The sequence below is a fragment of the Emydura macquarii genome, unplaced genomic scaffold (genome assembly GCF_026122565.2).
Source record: "Emydura macquarii macquarii isolate MOO-44397 ecotype Brisbane River unplaced genomic scaffold, CSIRO-AGI_Emac_v2 contig_1300, whole genome shotgun sequence".
Taxonomy (NCBI): Eukaryota; Metazoa; Chordata; order Testudines; family Chelidae; genus Emydura; species Emydura macquarii.
In genome coordinates, this window is record NW_027131437.1 from 354,214 (window position 1) to 372,295 (window position 18,082).

At 51.4% G+C, this 18,082-nt stretch overlaps 1 protein-coding gene across 2 annotated transcripts in view; it reads left to right on the forward strand.

The window, feature by feature from the left end:
* Positions 1–17,593, forward strand: part of KIF3C (kinesin family member 3C) — a 56,470-nt gene extending 38,877 nt beyond the window's left edge. The window contains exons 4-8 of one of the 2 annotated variants that reach the window (XM_067550472.1): positions 347–465; positions 2,970–3,086; positions 7,369–7,477; positions 10,310–10,485; positions 12,512–17,593. In XM_067550472.1, coding sequence (XP_067406573.1) covers positions 347–465; positions 2,970–3,086; positions 7,369–7,477; positions 10,310–10,485; positions 12,512–12,605 — 615 coding nt within the window. In that variant the 3' untranslated portion in view covers positions 12,606–17,593. The remainder of the gene's footprint in view (positions 1–346; positions 466–2,969; positions 3,087–7,368; positions 7,478–10,309; positions 10,486–12,511) is intronic. The other variant, XM_067550473.1, reaches the window with a different exon arrangement.
* Positions 17,594–18,082: the final 489 nt, after the last annotated feature.

Here is an 18,082-nt window from a genome sequence, read left to right on the forward strand (position 1 = left end):
GGGTGGATTTACTGGTGTGCTGAAACTGGGGGGGGAGGGTTGTGACAGGTGGGTCTGTCTGTCCTGAAGTCTCTGCAAGACTCGCCGTTGTCGTAAAGGTGCAGCCTGCTTCACTTAAGCGCAATCGGCACAGCATTCAGGCTCCTGGCGAGTGTGCTGTGTGAGTTAATGTTGGGTGAACTTTGGGCTCCCCCAATCTGAAGACCCTAGGGAGACCCATCTTCCAGGCGTTTGGGGGATAACATGAGTAAATGACTTGCTTTCCGCGTGGGATGGGACCTCAGGCCACGTCCCAGAGGCTGCTGTGGACAGGTACTAACCAAGCTGCTCTTCCGTGGTGTTCCAGCTTTATGCCAAGCTGCAGGCTGTGAAGGCAGAGATTCAGGACCAGCATGATGAGTACATCAGAGTGCGGCAGGACCTGGAGGAAGCGCAAAATGAGCAGACACGGGAACTGAAACTGAAGTAAGTATCTCCCCACCTTAATGGGAAATGCATGATGCAAGCCAAGTGCCCTGCCAGCCGCTCACCATGCTTTCAGAAAAGGCAGAAGGATTTGGAAAGAAGCAGAGTGATGCCTTCCTGCTTTACCGTGATAAGAAAAGAAACGTCCTGTTCCGTCAGTAACTACAGAGGGTGTTAAACAGCAGCTATTCAAGGGAAACATCTGTAAATCTGCAGGACTGGATCACTTGCAGAATTAGCCAAGGAGCTTTTTGACCCATTCATGTTAATTTTTACAAATCTTGGCACACTGGGGACTGGGAAAAAGCTAATGTTGTGCTAATATTTAAAAAGGGCAAATGGGATAACCCAGATATCTGTAGGTCTATTGGCCTGACATTAATCCTGGGAAGAATCACAGGAAGGCTGATCTGGGACTCGCTTAGTAAAAAGTTAAAGGATGGTAGCATAATGAATGCCACTCAGCGTGGTTTATGGGAAGTAGGCCTTGTCAAACAAACCTGTTACCGTTTTTTGATGAGATCACAAGTTTGGTTGCTAAAGGTAACCGTGTTGACATAATATACTCAGGCTTCTCTAAGACGTTTGACTTAAGTCCCACATAATTTTCTGATTTAAAAATAGTTTTATACAAAATCTGTGTAGCCATGTAAAATGGATTAAAAACCAATTAACTGGAAGATTGCAAAAAGTAATTGTAAATGAGGAATCGTCCTCCCAGGGAGTGTTTCTAGTTGGGTCCCACAGGGATCTGTTCATGCCTCAAAGCTACTCAATATCTTTATCAATGATCTGGGGAAAAATATTAAAATCATTAGTGGCAAAATCTTTGGACGACACATAAATTGGTGGAGTGGTAAATCACGATGGGAACAGCTCCATTGTGTAGACTGACCTGGATCACTTGGTCAGATAGGCTCATTGTAGTACAACCAGATGCAAGGTCATACATCTAGGAACAAAGAATGTAGGTCACTCTGACAAGATGGGGGACTGTATCCTAGAGTGAAAAGTGTCATGGTAGATAACCAGCTGAAGATGATCTCCCAGTGCAATGCTGTAGCTAACTGGTCCAGTGCAAGCCTCGGGTGCGTAAGCAGGGGAGTATCCAATAGAAGGAAGGCATCAGTGAGGCCATTACTAGATACTGCGGCCAGTTCTGCTGTCCATGATTCAAAAAGGATGTTGAAAAATTGGGAAGGGTTCAGGAGAGACCTACAAGAATCATTCCAGGTCTGCAAAACCTGCCTTATAGCAAGAGATTTGCGAAGCTCCGTCTAACTAGACAATCCAGGTTAAGAGAGGAGACTTGATCAGTCTGCAAGTACCTACCTGAGGAACTGATTTCAGACAGCAGGCAGCTCCTTAATCTAGTAGAAAAGGCCGAATGAGAACCCAGGGTGGGAAGCTGAAGCCAGACAAACTCAGAGGAGAATGAAGGTGCACATTTTTACCAGTCAGGATAACTAGGCATTGGAACAACTTTCCCCTGGAGGTGGTGGCTGCGCCATCACTTGAAATCTTTCAGTCAAGGCTGGCTCGCTTTCTGAAAGAACTGCTCTCATCAAATAAAGGTTGTGGGCTTGATGCAAGAACCGCTGGCTGAGGGTCTTTGGCCTGTGTTATGCTGGAGGTAAACTACAGGATAATAATGGTCTCTTCTGGCCTTAATATCTAGAGTTCACATGGCTCACGAGGAAGCCCTTGCAAATAACCAAGGGATGAGGGTAGCTGTATGGGCAGGCTTTATGCTTGGGGACAGATTGGGATGAATTCATTCTCCTGGATCAGGGAAGAATCAGTGTCTCATCTGTGGACGGACACTGGGGATTTTTGCATGTAAATTGGGTGAGTGTAAATGGACATGCACAGTCACATGGGTCAGACCTTCAAAATCTGGCTCAAGTGGGGCTGATAAAAAGCAACGTTGACTCGTTGTGTTCATACGCTGAGAAAGACCAGCTGCCTCCCAGAGGAATGTCTGCTCTACATCCGCACCCCCATCAGTGTCATGCTGCAGGTTTGGGAAAGACCCGGGTGCGCGTTAATGAGCTTTTCCTGTAGCGTGGTAATGAGCTAACGTTCATGCAGTGCTTTGGTGTAAAGTGCTAAGTATTACTGGCATCAGTGCAGGGGAAGCCGCAGGTCAGGGAACTGGCAGGGTTATTGTCTGAAAACAAAGCGTATAGGAAATGCTGTGTCTCTTTTCTCGGATTGACATGCTCTCTCTCTTTCTCTGCTCCTATCTCTGTATTTCTCTCTCCGTGATCTTTGATTCTGTCATTTTATCCTGTCTGTTTTCACCTGTTCCTCTTCTCCTTTCCCCATGTTTCCCTCTCCCATTTCTCTGTGTATCTTGCCCATCCTCTTTTCCCAACACTTTGCCTTTCCCCACCTTTTTCTCCCATTCACCTCCCCCTTTTTTTATTCTCACTCCATCGCCCCTTTTGTCGTGCCACTGTCACCCACTCACTCTGTCTCCCCCTTCCCCGGCTCTTGCTCAGATACTTGATCATTGAGAACTTTATCCCTCCTGAAGAGAAGAACAAGATCATGAACCGCCTGTACTACGACTGTGAGGAGGACCAGTGGAAGTTCCAGCCGCTTGTGCCTGCTGGCGGGTGAGGCTACAGTTCTGGGAGAGGAGGCCTGGCCCACCCTTGGGGCATTTTTCTGAGGCACGGGTAGCGCCCCCAAGTGGCTGCAGGAGGGAGGATTCTGAATGGGGGAAATTAGCCGTCTGGAATGGCAGGGACGGCCTGTCCGTTTCGGAGTTACCATCTCCCGGAGCGGAGAACCCTCCTTAACACCGTAACACAGCGTGTCGCTGTCCAGATGCAGCCTCACAAAACGCCTCCTGAGGGGTGAATTTGGCCCAGTTTCAGAGGGGAGGGCTCTGAAGAATGAGCACACAAGGAAAGAACAGCCTCCGGCTGCGGGGAAGTGGCGCAGCGCGGTGAGCGGGTGGGCAGCAGGTGCCCGAGGAGTGCGGTGCAGGGATCCGCTGCGGGGCCTGCATTGCCCTGGCCCCAGTCCCCCGAGGGAGCAGTGTGTCCTTGTAAGGAGGGCACTGAGTTCACACCCGAGTCGGATCGGGCAGAGAAATGGAACCCATTTGAGAGGCAAATACCCACAGAACTGTCCCGTCACCGTGCAGGGAAGGGCAGAGATGGCCAGGCTCCTGGAGGGCTGCACACAGCAAAAGGGTGAGAATCCAGGGGAGCTCAGGAGGCAAGCGAGCTGTGCTCCAGCCGCCTCCCATCTGGACATCGCATACCAGGGCAACTTCAGGGCTGGCTCTGTCCGGACACCCAGCAGGGCGTTCCAGCCTCTGGCTCATGCTGGCGTTGGGACTCCCTTTCTCAGATCTAGGCCAGGCGTGCCTCTGTTAATGGGCTGGCAGGGCAATGGCTCTTGCCGCAGTCAGGCGGACAGATGCTGATCACTATGTCCGGACCCCTTAGGGCAGGACTCACCCTTTGGATGGCCTGATGGAAATGAAGGCAGAGAGCCTGGCATGTCCCGGACAGACAGTGGGGCTTTTAAGAACATGTAAGAGGTGCCATGCTGGGTCACACCCTGGTCCACCTTCCCCCGTATCCTGTCTCTGACCATGGCCCACACCAAAGCCTCAGGGGGAGTGGACAGAACAGAGCAACTGTGGAGTGATCCACCCCTGTCTTCCACCCCTCGCTTCTGAGTCAGAGGGCTAGGGTCTCCCCGCGCACATTCAGGTTAAATCTGCTGCCTGTTCATTCCATCGGGGGATTCATTTCATTTTACACCTTGTGGCACTTGCCCCGGCTCTGTGTGCGGCCCTCAGCCCTGGAACCTGCATGGGGGGTCGCCAGGCTTTACATGGAGTTCTCCTTGTCTGTGGTGGACTTTCCCAGCGGATGGGGAAGAAGCTAGTAATGTTGTCAGCTGCATGTCTCCTTGTTGTGTCTGCTGCATGTCTCCTTGTTGTGTCTGCTGCTGCTGCTCTTGCTCGGCCAAGAAGCACAGCACCGGGGCAGTGTGGTGAGATTGGCAGCAGAAACCCGCAGGAAGTTCAGTGAGTCACAGACAGCAGCCGTGGAGAAGAACCCCGTTAGGTCCCATCTGTGCATCACCCAGGGGTCCAGGGTGGGATTGTTTCCTACAATCTGCTCCCCAGGCTTTGACTAGCCCATGTGTAAATGCCCCAAGGAACTGGGCGTTGGAGGCTGTTGCACCCGGCCTTATGGGAATCCCCATCGGGAATGTTTCCTGACCTTCGGTCTGCAGGTTCAGGGCATAATCCAACTGGTAACACATTGCAGGTCCCTGCAGGGTGGGCAGAGCAGCCTCCGTGGGGCTGATACTCCACTCAGCCACTCACGTGACGGGGGAGCAGCCAGGCCGGGGCGGGGAATGGAGGGAGCTTTCACTCTGCCCTGCACCCTGCCAACCAGCCCAACTGAGCTAGTGCGAAGGGGGAAATAAAAGGGGGGCCACTTACATCCCTCCTGGAGCCAGGGGGAACCAGTGTCCGAAGGACGTCGGAGTCACAGCTCAGTCCCTGGTCTTGTCCTGTGCACTGCCTCTTACTCCGGGCTCATGAGAACTCCCTGACCTAGATCTAAATACAAGAGAAAGGGTGCGAGAAGGGAACCCTCATTACAGGCACAGACAGGTTAAGTGACTTGCCCAAGGTCATACAGGGAGTCTTTGGCACAGCTGTGGGGCCCATTCTGTGCCACTCTGGCAGCCTGGAGGGGCCGTACAGGAGCTGTGACTGGCTGGGGGAGAATTAGCCTATTGTAAGCACGGCATTGGGCTGTCATAAGTTGCACTGTGCTGCAACCCCTGCGAGTCCTAGTGCAGGGGACGGGCCAGTAGCATGGGGAGCCGTGCTGCCTTCCCGCTGCTCAGCATTAGCCTTAGTGGGAACTGGGAGTGCGGGGGCAACGTGAGAGGAGCCGTATGGAGAGAGTGAAAAGCCTTCAGCTGGCTTACGCCACCATCCTCTTCGCCACAGAGACCACAAGGACAAGGCCGCTCACTTTTCCTCTGTTTTGCCCACTTCTTGTGCTTGGGATCCGGTCTGGACACCTCCCCCATCCTCCTCCCGGTCTTGGCTTCTTCCTCGTCTTCCCCACCCAATCTGCCAAGCCCCGGGGAGGGAGCCACTGTCTTATAACTCGCCCGACCCCCCATCCTCCCCGTACGCAGACACTGAAACTCAGTGGCCTTATCTCATTGTTCCCTTGTGCAGTGATAGCTCAACTGCTGGGGTTCAATTCTTTATCGAGGCAGCTCAATTCCTCTGGACAGGAATTGCTACATCGACCAGCATCTCTTCCCTGCCAGCCCTCCCGGCAAACCAGGGCTCCAGATCACAGAGATGTACTCTATGGGCCACACAGTTTGAGACCCAGTGACTAAGGCTCATGCAAAGCTGCCGGCGAGGGGAAGCCAGATGCACCATGCATAGGTGGATTTGATGTTTCTGAATAAGGCTTTTACTTATTTAGGCAGGGCAGGATTTTCTTTTTATAATTTGGTGGCTAATAATGGTTTGTTTTCACGGTATTCGTTGGTTTAAATTGTCACAGTTGTGGAAAATGAAGAGGGGACAGGACAATGATTACAGGTGACACTGAGATTCAAAACGTGAAAGCTTTATAACCATTAAACCACAGATTGTCACCATCGCATGTCAAAATATACCAAGCAAATAGCTTTACATCAAACTCAAGCAGCATCTGTCTGACTTTGCCGATCGATGGAAATCTTTTTCAGCTGTGTGTGTGTGTGCGTGAGCAGTGACATTGATGGTTCCTGACACTTATTGATACCAGGCTAATCCTTCCCAGCCTGTGTTTATTGGAAACACGGGCTAGCGTGGCTGACCCAGATAACCATCACTGGCTCTTCTGTCTCAGCTCCCAGCGATGGACAAGCCTTCAAAGGGTTGGAGCTTCTTTTCAGCTTGGATGAGCCTCCCAAAGTCCAGCCGCTTCTCCAAATCTCTCTTCTTTGCCTCCTCTCTGACCCCCTTGGCTTTCAGCTTCCCAACCCAACACGCACCCTCTTCGGTGATCTTCCTAGCCAGAGAGTCACAGGTCACAGTGAGCCTCTTCCACAGACTGCTACATCTATTCCAGGGCTGCGTTATTCAGCCACAATGAGCCTGTACTAGTTTCTGCCCTCTGCTGTTAGCCATAGCCCCTTGGACATCCCCCCCAAATTCTTCTTGTTCCTAAGCGTTTATACTTTTCATCCTTGTGGGTGGTCTTTGTTAAGGACATGCAATTAATAGAAGTTAAACCCTGGAGGTCTAGGGCAGTGGTTCTCAACCAGGAGTATGTGTACCCTGGGGGGTTATGCAGAGATCTTCCAGGGCCTACATCAACTCATCTAGCTATTGGCCTAGTGTTAGAGCAGGCTACATAAAAAGCACCAGTGAAGTCAGTACAAACTAACATTTCACACAATGACTTGTTTCTCTTTCTCTATGTACTATACACTGCAATGTGAGTACAATATTTATATTCCAGTTGATTGATTTTATAACTATATGGTAAAAATGAGAAAGTCAGCAATTGTTCAGTATCAGTGTGCTGTGACACTTTTGTATTTTTATGTCTGATTTTGTAAGCAAGTAGTTTTTAAGTGAGGTGAAACTTGGGGGTGCGCAAGACAAATCAGCCTGCTGAAAGGGGTACAGTCGTCTGGAAAGGTTGCGAGCCGCTGGTCTAGGGGATCAGCTCTCCACCAGATCCTGGACATATAATGTGAAGAAAGGGCAGACCCACTCTGCAGATATTTACATCTGTTTAGAGGGAGACTGAGACAGCCAATGCCATGCTTTGTCTGGATTTATTCTGAGTAAATCATTTTATATTGTAAAATGTTTATTTATTGTAAATCTCTCCTTAGCAGCAACAACCAAATGAAGAAGAGGCCGACCTCTGCCGTGGGCTACAAAAGACCCATCAGCCAGTATGCACGGGTGGCCATGGCCATGGGATCCCACCCTAGGTACCGGGTGAGTGACGGAGCTGAAGGGAGGGGTGGAGTGAGTCATTGGATGGTCTGATGGGAAAGAGGTGGAACCGATTTGTGGCTGGGTGAATTGATGGAAGGAATGTGGGACTCAAGGTAATGGGTCCTCTGAGTGCAGAAATGTGGTGACCTCTTCTTCTGGGGTCATATCAGCAGGAAGAGATGTTTAACTGTTGTGAAGCAGAGCAGCTGGATGGACCATGTTCAAGGTTTGGCTTTGAAGATCTATCTTTAAGCTTGTGGGTGTGGGGGAGAGGATATCATCCACCTGGCGAATAAGTGTTGGCCTGGGAAGAGGAGCTCTGTTTGATGGGCCAAAGGGAGCCAGCTCCCCCTCCGAGCCATGCTACGCTCATCACACCTTGCGCTGTCTGCCTCTGTGTGAAGGGAAAGGTGCCACAGAGCAGGCTTGTGCTTACAGCATCTCCCCCACTGCCTTGCCAGCCAAATTCACCAACAGCGGCCCAGTGCTGTTCAATATATTCATCAATGACCTGGAAAAAGGGGTAAACAGTGAGTAGGACTAAATGGTCAGTTTTCAGAGGTAAATAGCGGCCCAGTGCTGTTCAATATATTCATCAATGATCTGGAAAAAGGGGTAAACAGTGAGGGAGCAACATTTTCAGATGATACAAAATGACTCAAGATCGTCAAGTCCAAAGGAGCCTGCGAAGGGTTACAAAGAGATCTCACAGAACTGGGTGACTGGGCAACAAAATGGCAGCTGAAATTCAATGTTGACTAGTTCAAAATAATGCACATTGGAATACCCAATGTAGGTATAATCCCAACTGTACCTACAAAACGATGGGGTCTAAATTAGCTGTTCCCAGTCAAGGTAGAGATCTTGGTGTCATCATGGACAGTTCTCTGAAAACATCCACTCAATGTGCAGTGCAGTCAAAAGAGCTACCAGAATGCTAGGAAAAGGATAATGCCAGTCTATAAATCCCTGGGACATCCACGCCTTGAATACTGCGTGCAGTTCTGATCACCCCATCTCAAAAAAGATATAAAATAGAATTGGAAAAGGTACGGAGAAGGGCAACAAACATGATTAAGGGAATAGAAAAGCTTCCATACAAGGAGAAATTAAAAAGACTGGGACATTTCAGCTTTGGAAAAGAGATTCTTAAGGGGGGAGATGACAGAGGTCTACAAAATAATGACTGGTGTGGAGAAAGTGAGCAAGGAAGTGTTATTTACCCTTCCCATAACACAAGAAACAAGAGTCACCCAGTGAAATAATAGGCAGCAGGTTTAAAACAAACACAAGGAAATACCACTTCACACAACACACAGTCACCCTGTGAAACTCATTGCCAGGGAATGTTGTGAAGGCCAGAACTGTAACAGGGTTCAGAAAAGAACTAGATACAGGTCCACCACTGGCTAATAGCCAAGATAGTCAAAGATGCAACCCCATGCTGTGGGTGTGCCTAGCCTCTGGTTGCCTGTTCTGTTCATTCCCTCCGAAGCACCTGGCATTGGCCACTGTCAGAAGAGAGGACACTGGACTAGATGGACCCTTGGTCTGACCCAGTGTGGCCGTTCTTATGTTCATAAATGCAGTGGGATCCCACTACTGCCTCCAGTCTGATTGACCTCACTCGATGGGGTCACTGACTCATAGGACATTAAACCTTTTCATATACTTGGGAACACACTAAATATGTCATAAGTAAGGTTAAGATTTTGTCACAATTATTTTTAAGAAAAGTCACGGACAGGACGTGGTCAGTAAAGAATAATTCATGGAAGCCTGAGCCCCGCTGTCCAGGGCAGTGGGGATGGGGGCTGATCGCCTGAGCCCCACCACCCAGGGCGTGGAGGGGCAGGGCAGACAGCCCAAACCCCACCCCTGGGGCTGAAGTCACGGAGGTCACGAAAAATCACAGAATCCGTGACAGACTCGTAGCCTTAATCAGAAGCTACTTCAGCCACGAGGGTCTATGGCCTATAGTTCCGGGTGGGTTCCGGAAAAGCACTCAGACGTACAGGCGGAAGGAGAGGTTCTCTGCTCGGGCTGGCAGAAAGGAAAGGTTTCAAATACCCTTGTGGGGCAGCGCAGTAGAGGGGCCTGTGCGGCTCCTCGGGCCCATTACCTTGGACGGCCCTTCTTAGTCCATCCCGCTCATGGACAGCAATTCAGTAAAAAGCCTGCGAATTCCGTCGAGGGCGGTCGGCGCTGCTTTGAGAAGTCAGGCTGGGTACATTTCGGTGCCCCAAGTCAGGCGCCCAGCGTTGGACGCCCCATCACTGACAATTGTTCAGTGAAGGTCGGCTGTGTTGCCGAAAGATCTGCTCCGGGGATGACCGTGGGGAATTCTCTGGCCGGCGCTGGACAGAAGGTCAGACTAGACTGTCGCAGTGCTCTCTTCTGGCCTGGGAATCTATGCCATTTGGGCCTCGCTTAGTGAGATCGGTGCCCGTGTTTATTGTCCACACAGTTACAGCCAGTGATTAAAAAATCACCCCAACTAAATCAGCCAGCTGTCCGGTGGCCTGTGTGCAATGGGATTGGGGCCTCTCAGCCCTGCCCCTGGTGGACAAATCACCCCCAATGGCACTAGCCAGCTCCCTGGCAGGCAGCCCAGGTTTGAGCGGGCTTTGGAAAGGGAGCAGGGGAGGGTCAGAGTGTGTTGATGGGAGGCCGGGTGTCTGGGGACTTTGACCTACCGCTGCCCCGATTAGAAGAGGTCTCCTGCCTCCAGGGCTTTTCAGCAGTGCTGCTTTCAGGGTGATCAATGGCTCTGCCCGTGCCCATGTCAGTGAATCCATTTGTTGGTGTTGTTTTCATCCTGTTCCGGTGAAGGCTGAGAACATCATGTTCCTGGAGCTGGACCTCTCCCCTCCAGCTGTGTTTGAATTCGAGCTGACTGGGGACCAAGGTGAGCAGGACCCACGAGCTCTCCACCTCGAGAGACTGATGCGCCTGGATAGTCTCCTGGAGCGGCCAGCGGCTTCCAGGGTGCGGAAGTCCCGATCCTGGTGAGTGCCTGTTGGGGTGAAGGGGAAAACCGCCTGATCGTGATGCCCGCTGGCGCTCAGTGGGGTGACACCGGCATCTGGGAGAACATGGGTGTTGAAGGGAGGCCGGGACCTCCAAACAGGGTGGAAGAGGCAAAGGGGAAATGAGCAGCTGTGAAGTCTCCACTGGTCAGCCAGTGAATAATTAATAACCAGTTTCACTGAAATAAGAACCGAGCATTTGTTGCTGCTGGGGCATCTGTTCCTCAGGCTGGAGAATCGGATAATGAGGAAGCTCCAAGCAAAGAAGAATAGAGAAAAGCAATCGCCTGGTCATTGCTTTAGGGATCATTTCCCTGGTGACATCTGGGGGTGGAGGGGGGACTCGTGTACATCTGTCATAACCCTGCATTACACACCCACGCCCCAACAGCTGCCAGAGCCCATCACCCTGGCCCCTAACCTGCTAGGAAGCTCACAGCAGAGTGACACAAAGTGGCCCTTCCCTCCATCCACTACCCCATCCAGGTGCTCCTCCCGCTGCTGTCCCAGCGCTCCCAAGATCCCCCTCCTAGCAGAGAAGAGACAGGACTCAGCTGTGGTGACCACAAAGGTGATTCTTGACTGAGGCAGCTGGATACAGACACTCGGTGCTTCTCTCTGGCTCCCGAGCTCCCAGATTGACACGACCTGTGCAGCCCAATGTCACCATGCAGGGTCTCCCCACCATCTGGCTTGGCTTGAGCGATCATGGAAAGAACCACTGATTTCACCTCCCCTTTCGCCCCCCCAGGAGGCACAGGTGCCACCTCATCAATACTCCCACGCCTGTGAGATTTCGGATGACAATTGTGGTTCCATGTCCCCTAAGGAAGAAACATGGAGCATGGAAAGAGCTGTGTCATTCCTTCCTGTTCCCTGTTGTACGTGGTGGTGAGAGGCAGGTGCTCCGAGCACAGGAGTGGGAGCCAGGAGCACCTGGGTTCTGCTGGCCGCTCTGCTGTGGCTTTGCTGTTTGCCACGAACAGGTCACATCGCCGCCTTCTGCCTCTGACATACCCACGTCCGAGGGACTGGAGAGGGGGTTCAGACAGCGCTGTCCGGGGGGAAAGCACTGTTTACACATGCTTGGTTTTATTATCGAATGAGAGCAGTGATCTCTGCCAGTGCCCAGGGCCTCCACAGAGATGACAAGCTTGTTGTTTGACTGGTGGGACCTCATCCTGCCCAAGCCAGGCAGTTTCAAGGACAGCGCGGCTTTTCACACAGCCAGAGCCTCTTCACAAGTCTAGTGCAGGTCTCCACCTGTGCGGCCCTACCAGACTTCCTGAGCTAGCAAATCCCGGGGACCCGAGTCTCACTGAGCACAGGCGTCGCAACGAATGCAGCCCAGCATTGCCCAGCCTTGAGAATCCTCAGCCGGACTGAACTATTTTTCCTGGCCATCCGGTGGTTCAGAGCTGCCCTCTCGCTGAAGAGACAGCTGTGGTGCCGGGGCAGGAAAGCACTTTACAGCCAGCTATTAGTGCCGGTTTAACAATCCCAAGAAGAACTTAGGTGCCAAACTTTAGGTTCCCAAATTTGAAAATGTTGGTCCCAAGTCGATGGAGCACCCCAATTCCCTTTGGATAAACCACCACGTTATTTTTATAATTGCTGTCACACCACTGTTAAAAGCAGGATGATGATGGTACCAGACATGTACAGGGGCTCCCGTCCCACAACCGGTGCCACTAAAATGCAGCCTCCTCTGGCCTGAAGTGCAGCAGCTAGGTACACAGGAAAGGATGTGGAACTGACGGGCAGAACTGACTCTGCTGCAATTTGAACCTGGTTTGATTCAAAGGGAGTTTCGTCCTGCTGTTGCGGCAGTTATTCCAGCCCCTCTAGTTTCACATGCCCAACGCTGGAATTTCCTTTAGAGCCAGTCGCTGAGCAGCATGGCTGGTGTTTCCTGTTAACGGAACTGAATGGAAGGCCGGGAGGTGGGGAGAGGTGGACGATGTAACAAGAGACCAGCTTTCACTTTGTCTTGTCCCGCTCTCAGGTGCCAGACACCCCGGTCGCTGCCACCCTCAACAACTCATGTTTCCCTGGCATCCGCATCGCAGCGCCCCTCCACGATGCCAGCTCATGAGTGACACCCTGCAACTCCTTCCTTCCCTCCCGTCTTCACACAGCAAGGACTACGCCACCCATCGCTGGCTGCTGCTGAAAGCGCTCGGCCCGGGAAGGGGATTCTCCGCTGGCAGCCTCCCCGCCTTGTCCCATTGCGTCTTTGTCTTCAGCTATTTCTTGTGTGTGTGTGTGTTTGTGTGAGACACTCGGAGACGGTTCCCAGGGACACGGGCGCTGTCCCTCCTGCCTCTCCCCATCTGGATCTGTCACTTTATTTATTTATCGTATTTATTTATGAAGCGGTTTGGCAATGCAGAGTCAGGAGATGCGTTCAGATTAAGGTGCATCCAAGGCTGGTGGTGGGCACCATGCTGATTTCACCCTTCGGTTACACACCATCTTGTTAAAGCAGCTGTGCAATGCCAGAGCATCTTCCAGGGAGCCAGCCACAGCCAGCGGAAGCTGCATTTTGTTCGTGTCATTGATGTACTGCCCATCCCTGTTGCACAATCACATATACAGAGGAGGAAACAAGCAGAAGATGGGAGAGAAACTATGTCCTCTCCCTCTGATGGCTTTCTTGTGAGATGCGCCCGCCCCGAGCTCTCCGTGTACTCAGCATGTGGGGTGGTTGTTTGCTTTGCCATTTCACAAGTGTTTGGGGATTTTCTGGCGATTGAGCCATGTGCTTGCTAGCCACAGGCGAAGAGAGACCTCCCATGCTGTGACACCCGTGGCAGCAGCAGTGACAGCTCCTTGCGTTCTGAGCGCAACTGCCACCCCGTGGTGAATTAACTAGACTGAGCCAATAGGGTGAGCTGGGATTTTGTTCGCCAATGGCACCTTTTGGCGATGGCTGGGCCTGCCCCATTGAGTCATCTGACATCCAGGTTGGTTCACAGTCCCTTGATGGGGTGGAGCAGCCATTGGGAACCTCATCCCATTCTCCCCAAAGAAATGCACAGAGGCTGGAGACCATTATCTACCCAGGAACTGACCTTGCAGGTCAAACCAGAAATGAAAATATCTACTGTCCTGACAGCTAGAGGGAAAGAAAGAGTGACGGGCAGAAGTGCTCATGCTAGGAGAGGTAACTGAACACATCTATCCCTTGCACTGGCTATCTGGACTGGGTGATACAAGAAGGTGTTAAACTGCTAGTCTCAAGAACATCGTTGGTCGGAGATAAAAGAAAGAGGGACCAGAGGTGAGAAACTTTTGTCCTGAGGTTGAGGATTAAAACATGGCTCCGGCAACAGTATGGACTGCTGCAGTTCAGGGTTCCTGAGTTCAGATGAAGGCAGGTGGTTGATGCCTGAGCCCATCTGGGTGGATGTGACTGGGTGGGCAGAGTTATGGGCCCTAGGATGGTTTGCCAATGTGTAGGAGGGAGGGGAGATCAAAGAAAGAGTTTTTCAAGATCACAGTCGATGGGAAAGTGGTGTATCTGGTTCACTCAAGAAGACTTGGATTACGAAATTGTCCTTCCACTTTTCCTGGTCTGAGGCCAGCACTCTGCTGGAGTGGAAGAAGGAGGTGTGCCCTGGAATCCATATTACTGGGCGTGACCTAGGAAATCTGAGGAAGATATGAGGGCTGGCCCCAGAGAGTGTATTATCGTGAGACCAAGAGACTTCCTCGTCAGGGTCTGGCCACCGCCCATCTTGGAGCCTTCTGCACTTGTGACTGCTCCCCTCTCTCCCTCTCTCAGCGTCACTGCTGTTTGCCTCTACCAGGCTCTCTAGAACTTCCTGCTCCCAGTTGCTCAGCTGTTGAAACCCACAGGCCGTTGAATTGTGCAGGGAACAAAAGAGTGGCAGGGCTGGGGTCTCTCTCAGAGGGAAGACACCAACAGCTTCCTGTTTAAAACAGTTTGAGCACTGCAGAAAGGGAAGTGTCACTGCAGTGATCACTGGGTTGCAGATTCCTGCATTTTAGGAATCAGCAAATTAGTTGCCCCGGATCTAGGGCTTAGTTTGTACAGATTATAGAAGAGAATGGTTATTGCTGAGTCAACTTTCCATTTAGTCCCTAGGTCATGGATGGGTAAAGCATGGCCTGTGGAGTCCATGGAATTCAATAATAGGGCTGTCAGTCACCCTCTTGTTTAATATCCTGGTGTAGCCCATGGAAGCTGCCGTCATTCAGCGTATAGCAGCCTTGCTTACTGCCCGTTGAGACAGCTGGCCACACGGACCTGTTTAAAGATGAAGCAAGTGGCTGCTTTTTCCAGGATGTGTTCAGGCTCCCGACCAGCCAGCATGGAGCTTCCAAACTGGAAAAGTTCCCAGTGCAGCTCTCCATTGGGCAATGCACAGGCACCTTGCTTCTGCATCACCAGGCTCTACAGTGCTCGTGCAGTAGCATCACCAACACTTCTCTCTAGTCCCCGCCCTGTTCACCGGAAGAAGGATGGCATGTGTGGTGCTTACATCACTTCCAATGATGTGGGTGTGTAGAGCTGGTGAGAGAAGCAGCGTCTCTCTGGCTGAGGTTGGTAACTGGCCCTGCTGATCCACGGTCTGTGGAAAAGCTAACTGAGCAACCAAAAGAAGCATATTCATCTGAAGGTGAAAGACCCATGAGATCATGGAAGATCCTCCAGGTGCCACGCCCACACGCACTGGGGAACGTGCTGCCATGGAGCAGGGCCAATCACAGGGAGTGTCCCGTCCAGGTCAGAGTGTGAGAGGAGCACCAGGAGGTGGGAGTGAAAGCTGGGATGCATTCCTCCTCTCTCGGTGGCCATGGAGACGGACTGAAGCAGTGTTCCTATCAAAGACAGGCTCAGTCTCCCTTGGACAAATCCCCACACTTACTAATGGAGAATTGGGCTGCAGGAGGGAGGATATGGACTGAAAATTGGGGACTCCATGTACCCCCTTAAAATACGCTAGTGGCTCCCCAATGCTCCCATCTCCATGCTAAGTAAAGGGGCTGGGGAAACTGAGACCTGGCCTAGTTATATTTGATGGGGAGGGGGTATTGATCAGATTCCGTGGGATGGAGCTAGCTGGGGCTGAAAACGGGGAGCTGCTGGCAGATTTCCTTGCGGCTGGAGGATTCGCTCTCTCCATCTAGTGCAAAGAACTGACTGGGTCTCCTCGTTCCTGCTGCCTCACCCTAGACCTTAGCCCGTAATGTTGGAAGGAAGCACGTGGGTCTGTGGTGATTTAAACGGACAGCTTTGCTCCTTTATCTTACCCAGAAGCAGGGCACCTGCCTGAAGGGCTCACTTCTCCCCAGATTAGAGGAGAGAGCTAATCTGGAGGGTGAGCCGCTGGGGATGATTGTATGGACAACATGCCAGGTAAAGTATCTTATCTTCAGCACCATCCCTGGGGACTCACTTGGGCTCCAACCCTCCTCCAGGAATGTGGGTGGGTCAAAAGCAGCTACATGCCCATACGCACCCATGGCAGGTATGTACCGTTCCCAGCTCCAAGAACAAAACCCCTTCTCCCCATCTCTTTACCCCTTTAGACAAGAGGAACTTGCACTAGCTGAGGCAGCTGCAGAACAGCCTTTCTCACCTTCCATTTCCACAGTCCCATTCACACAGAGCTGGGGGAAGCCTGATTTGCAGAAGGATGCGACCAGGGATGTAGCTGCAAACACATGCAGAGAGAGCTGCTGGATTTTCATTCAAGCACAAGAGCCACCTACGGTAAACGTGCTGGAAATTGGCTGAGCTAGACACGCAAAGACACCTGTAGACAAATGCAATTGCCCTTTAGCTCCTGTCCATCCATTTCTATGATTCCAGCATAGGCCAGTTGTGTAGTGCTAGCTACCCAGTTTTAGACATGCTGACATCTGTGCCTGCCCACCTTCTCTTAGCACATTGACACCCTGCTCTTTTCTTTCACACGGTGCGTAAGGTGGGTATATGCAGACAAAGCCTAATGGGCTGGCTACCTGCCCAGCCAGGACTAAATACCATCTCCCACAGCATCTTGTGCAGCAGCTGTTTGCCCTCTGGAGGTATTTTCTGTGCCATGATGAAGCGCAGGATACGGACAGGACGGTGTCCCTGTGAGAACTCTCCCAACTGACTCAGCTACTCTCATTCAGAATCCCACAGGGGGTTGGAAATGTGACACAGACACTTTGGGATCACATCACACCACATGGCCAGCTTTGAATTTTGACTTTTTAGGATTTGGCATCCTAAGAAAACTTACAGTTAGCACCCCTCCCCCATTGGTGGTGTGCAGGGAGCTCATGCAGAGGGTGGGGCTGAGCTGCTCTCAATGCCTAAGTGCCGCTTTGATGCATCTGTTGTGCGTGGACGTCCGACAATCTCGCACGCACACACTCGCTGTCCGCTGCTGCCAATAACCTCACGATCCTCTTAGCACAAAAACCAAGTAAGGCTGTAAATAAATACTGATTTATTTAAGATGCACGACGCTAGCAGTGGTGTCTGCCCTCCGCCTTGGTACGCCGGGCTGGGTCGCTCTCACAGCCTCGCTGCGTTGTGCAACAACCTCAGATGTATATTTCTAATGTTCTTTGGTCTTTGTATGTTGGTGTGTGTGTATTTACATATGAACGTATGTAGGTGTGTGCGGGCGGGCGTGTGTGTCACCAAGGGAACTATTTACCTTCAGTGTGAGCGACTGTACAGGGGCATATTCCAGAGGGGGTTAGCGAGTTGGGTTGTTGTTTTTTTAATTGATCAGCTGATTGACTGACAAGGTGAGGGCCTTGATTAGGACCAAATTTTTGTGCCTGTTGCTATGGTGATTTATTTAGAAATCAAAAGTTTACTGTATGGTGGCCCATCCTTGTCGCGCTATACATATGAATATACAGGACATATATATATATATATATTATACATACTGTACTGGGAAAGGTCATTGTCCTCACACCCCCTCTGGCTTTGGATGGACACTTCTTCAATACTCTGTAATGTAGCTTTGATTTGGTGCTGGAAATGAACAGCAAGTGCTGGCACCCTTCAAAATGTCAAGACTGACGACAATAAAGAAATGAGCATCATTGCAAAGAAGGCTGTGGCCTCATTCATTTGCAGGGTTTCCAGCAGGGACTCAGCAGAACCGTGGCAGGGTGACTCACAAATCAACCCCTACATAACAGTTCCACACAGCATTGCTGCTCGAGAGCTGAGGGTGATGTTAAATCTTCAGCCCAAGAGGTGTGCGCAAGGGCATTGGGATTAGGATATCTACTCACTGTGTGAACCAGGGCAGCCTAACTGCTACCAACAGCCATGACGCAGCAGTTTTACTATGGCACCTTAGGGTACATCTACGCTGGTGGCGGCAAAGTCGCCGCCGTTGGATCGACCTATCTGGATCGACTGAGCGGTCAGTGAAGACCCACTGAGTTGATCCAGTAAAACCACCCCCTCAAGTGGCGTAGCGCTGCGTCAACAGGAACGCAGTTCCCATCGGCTCAGTGCAGTGAAGACGCCACCGCACAGAAGGGAAGCACAGCACTACTCTGTGTCGCTTGCGTAACTCCCATCGAC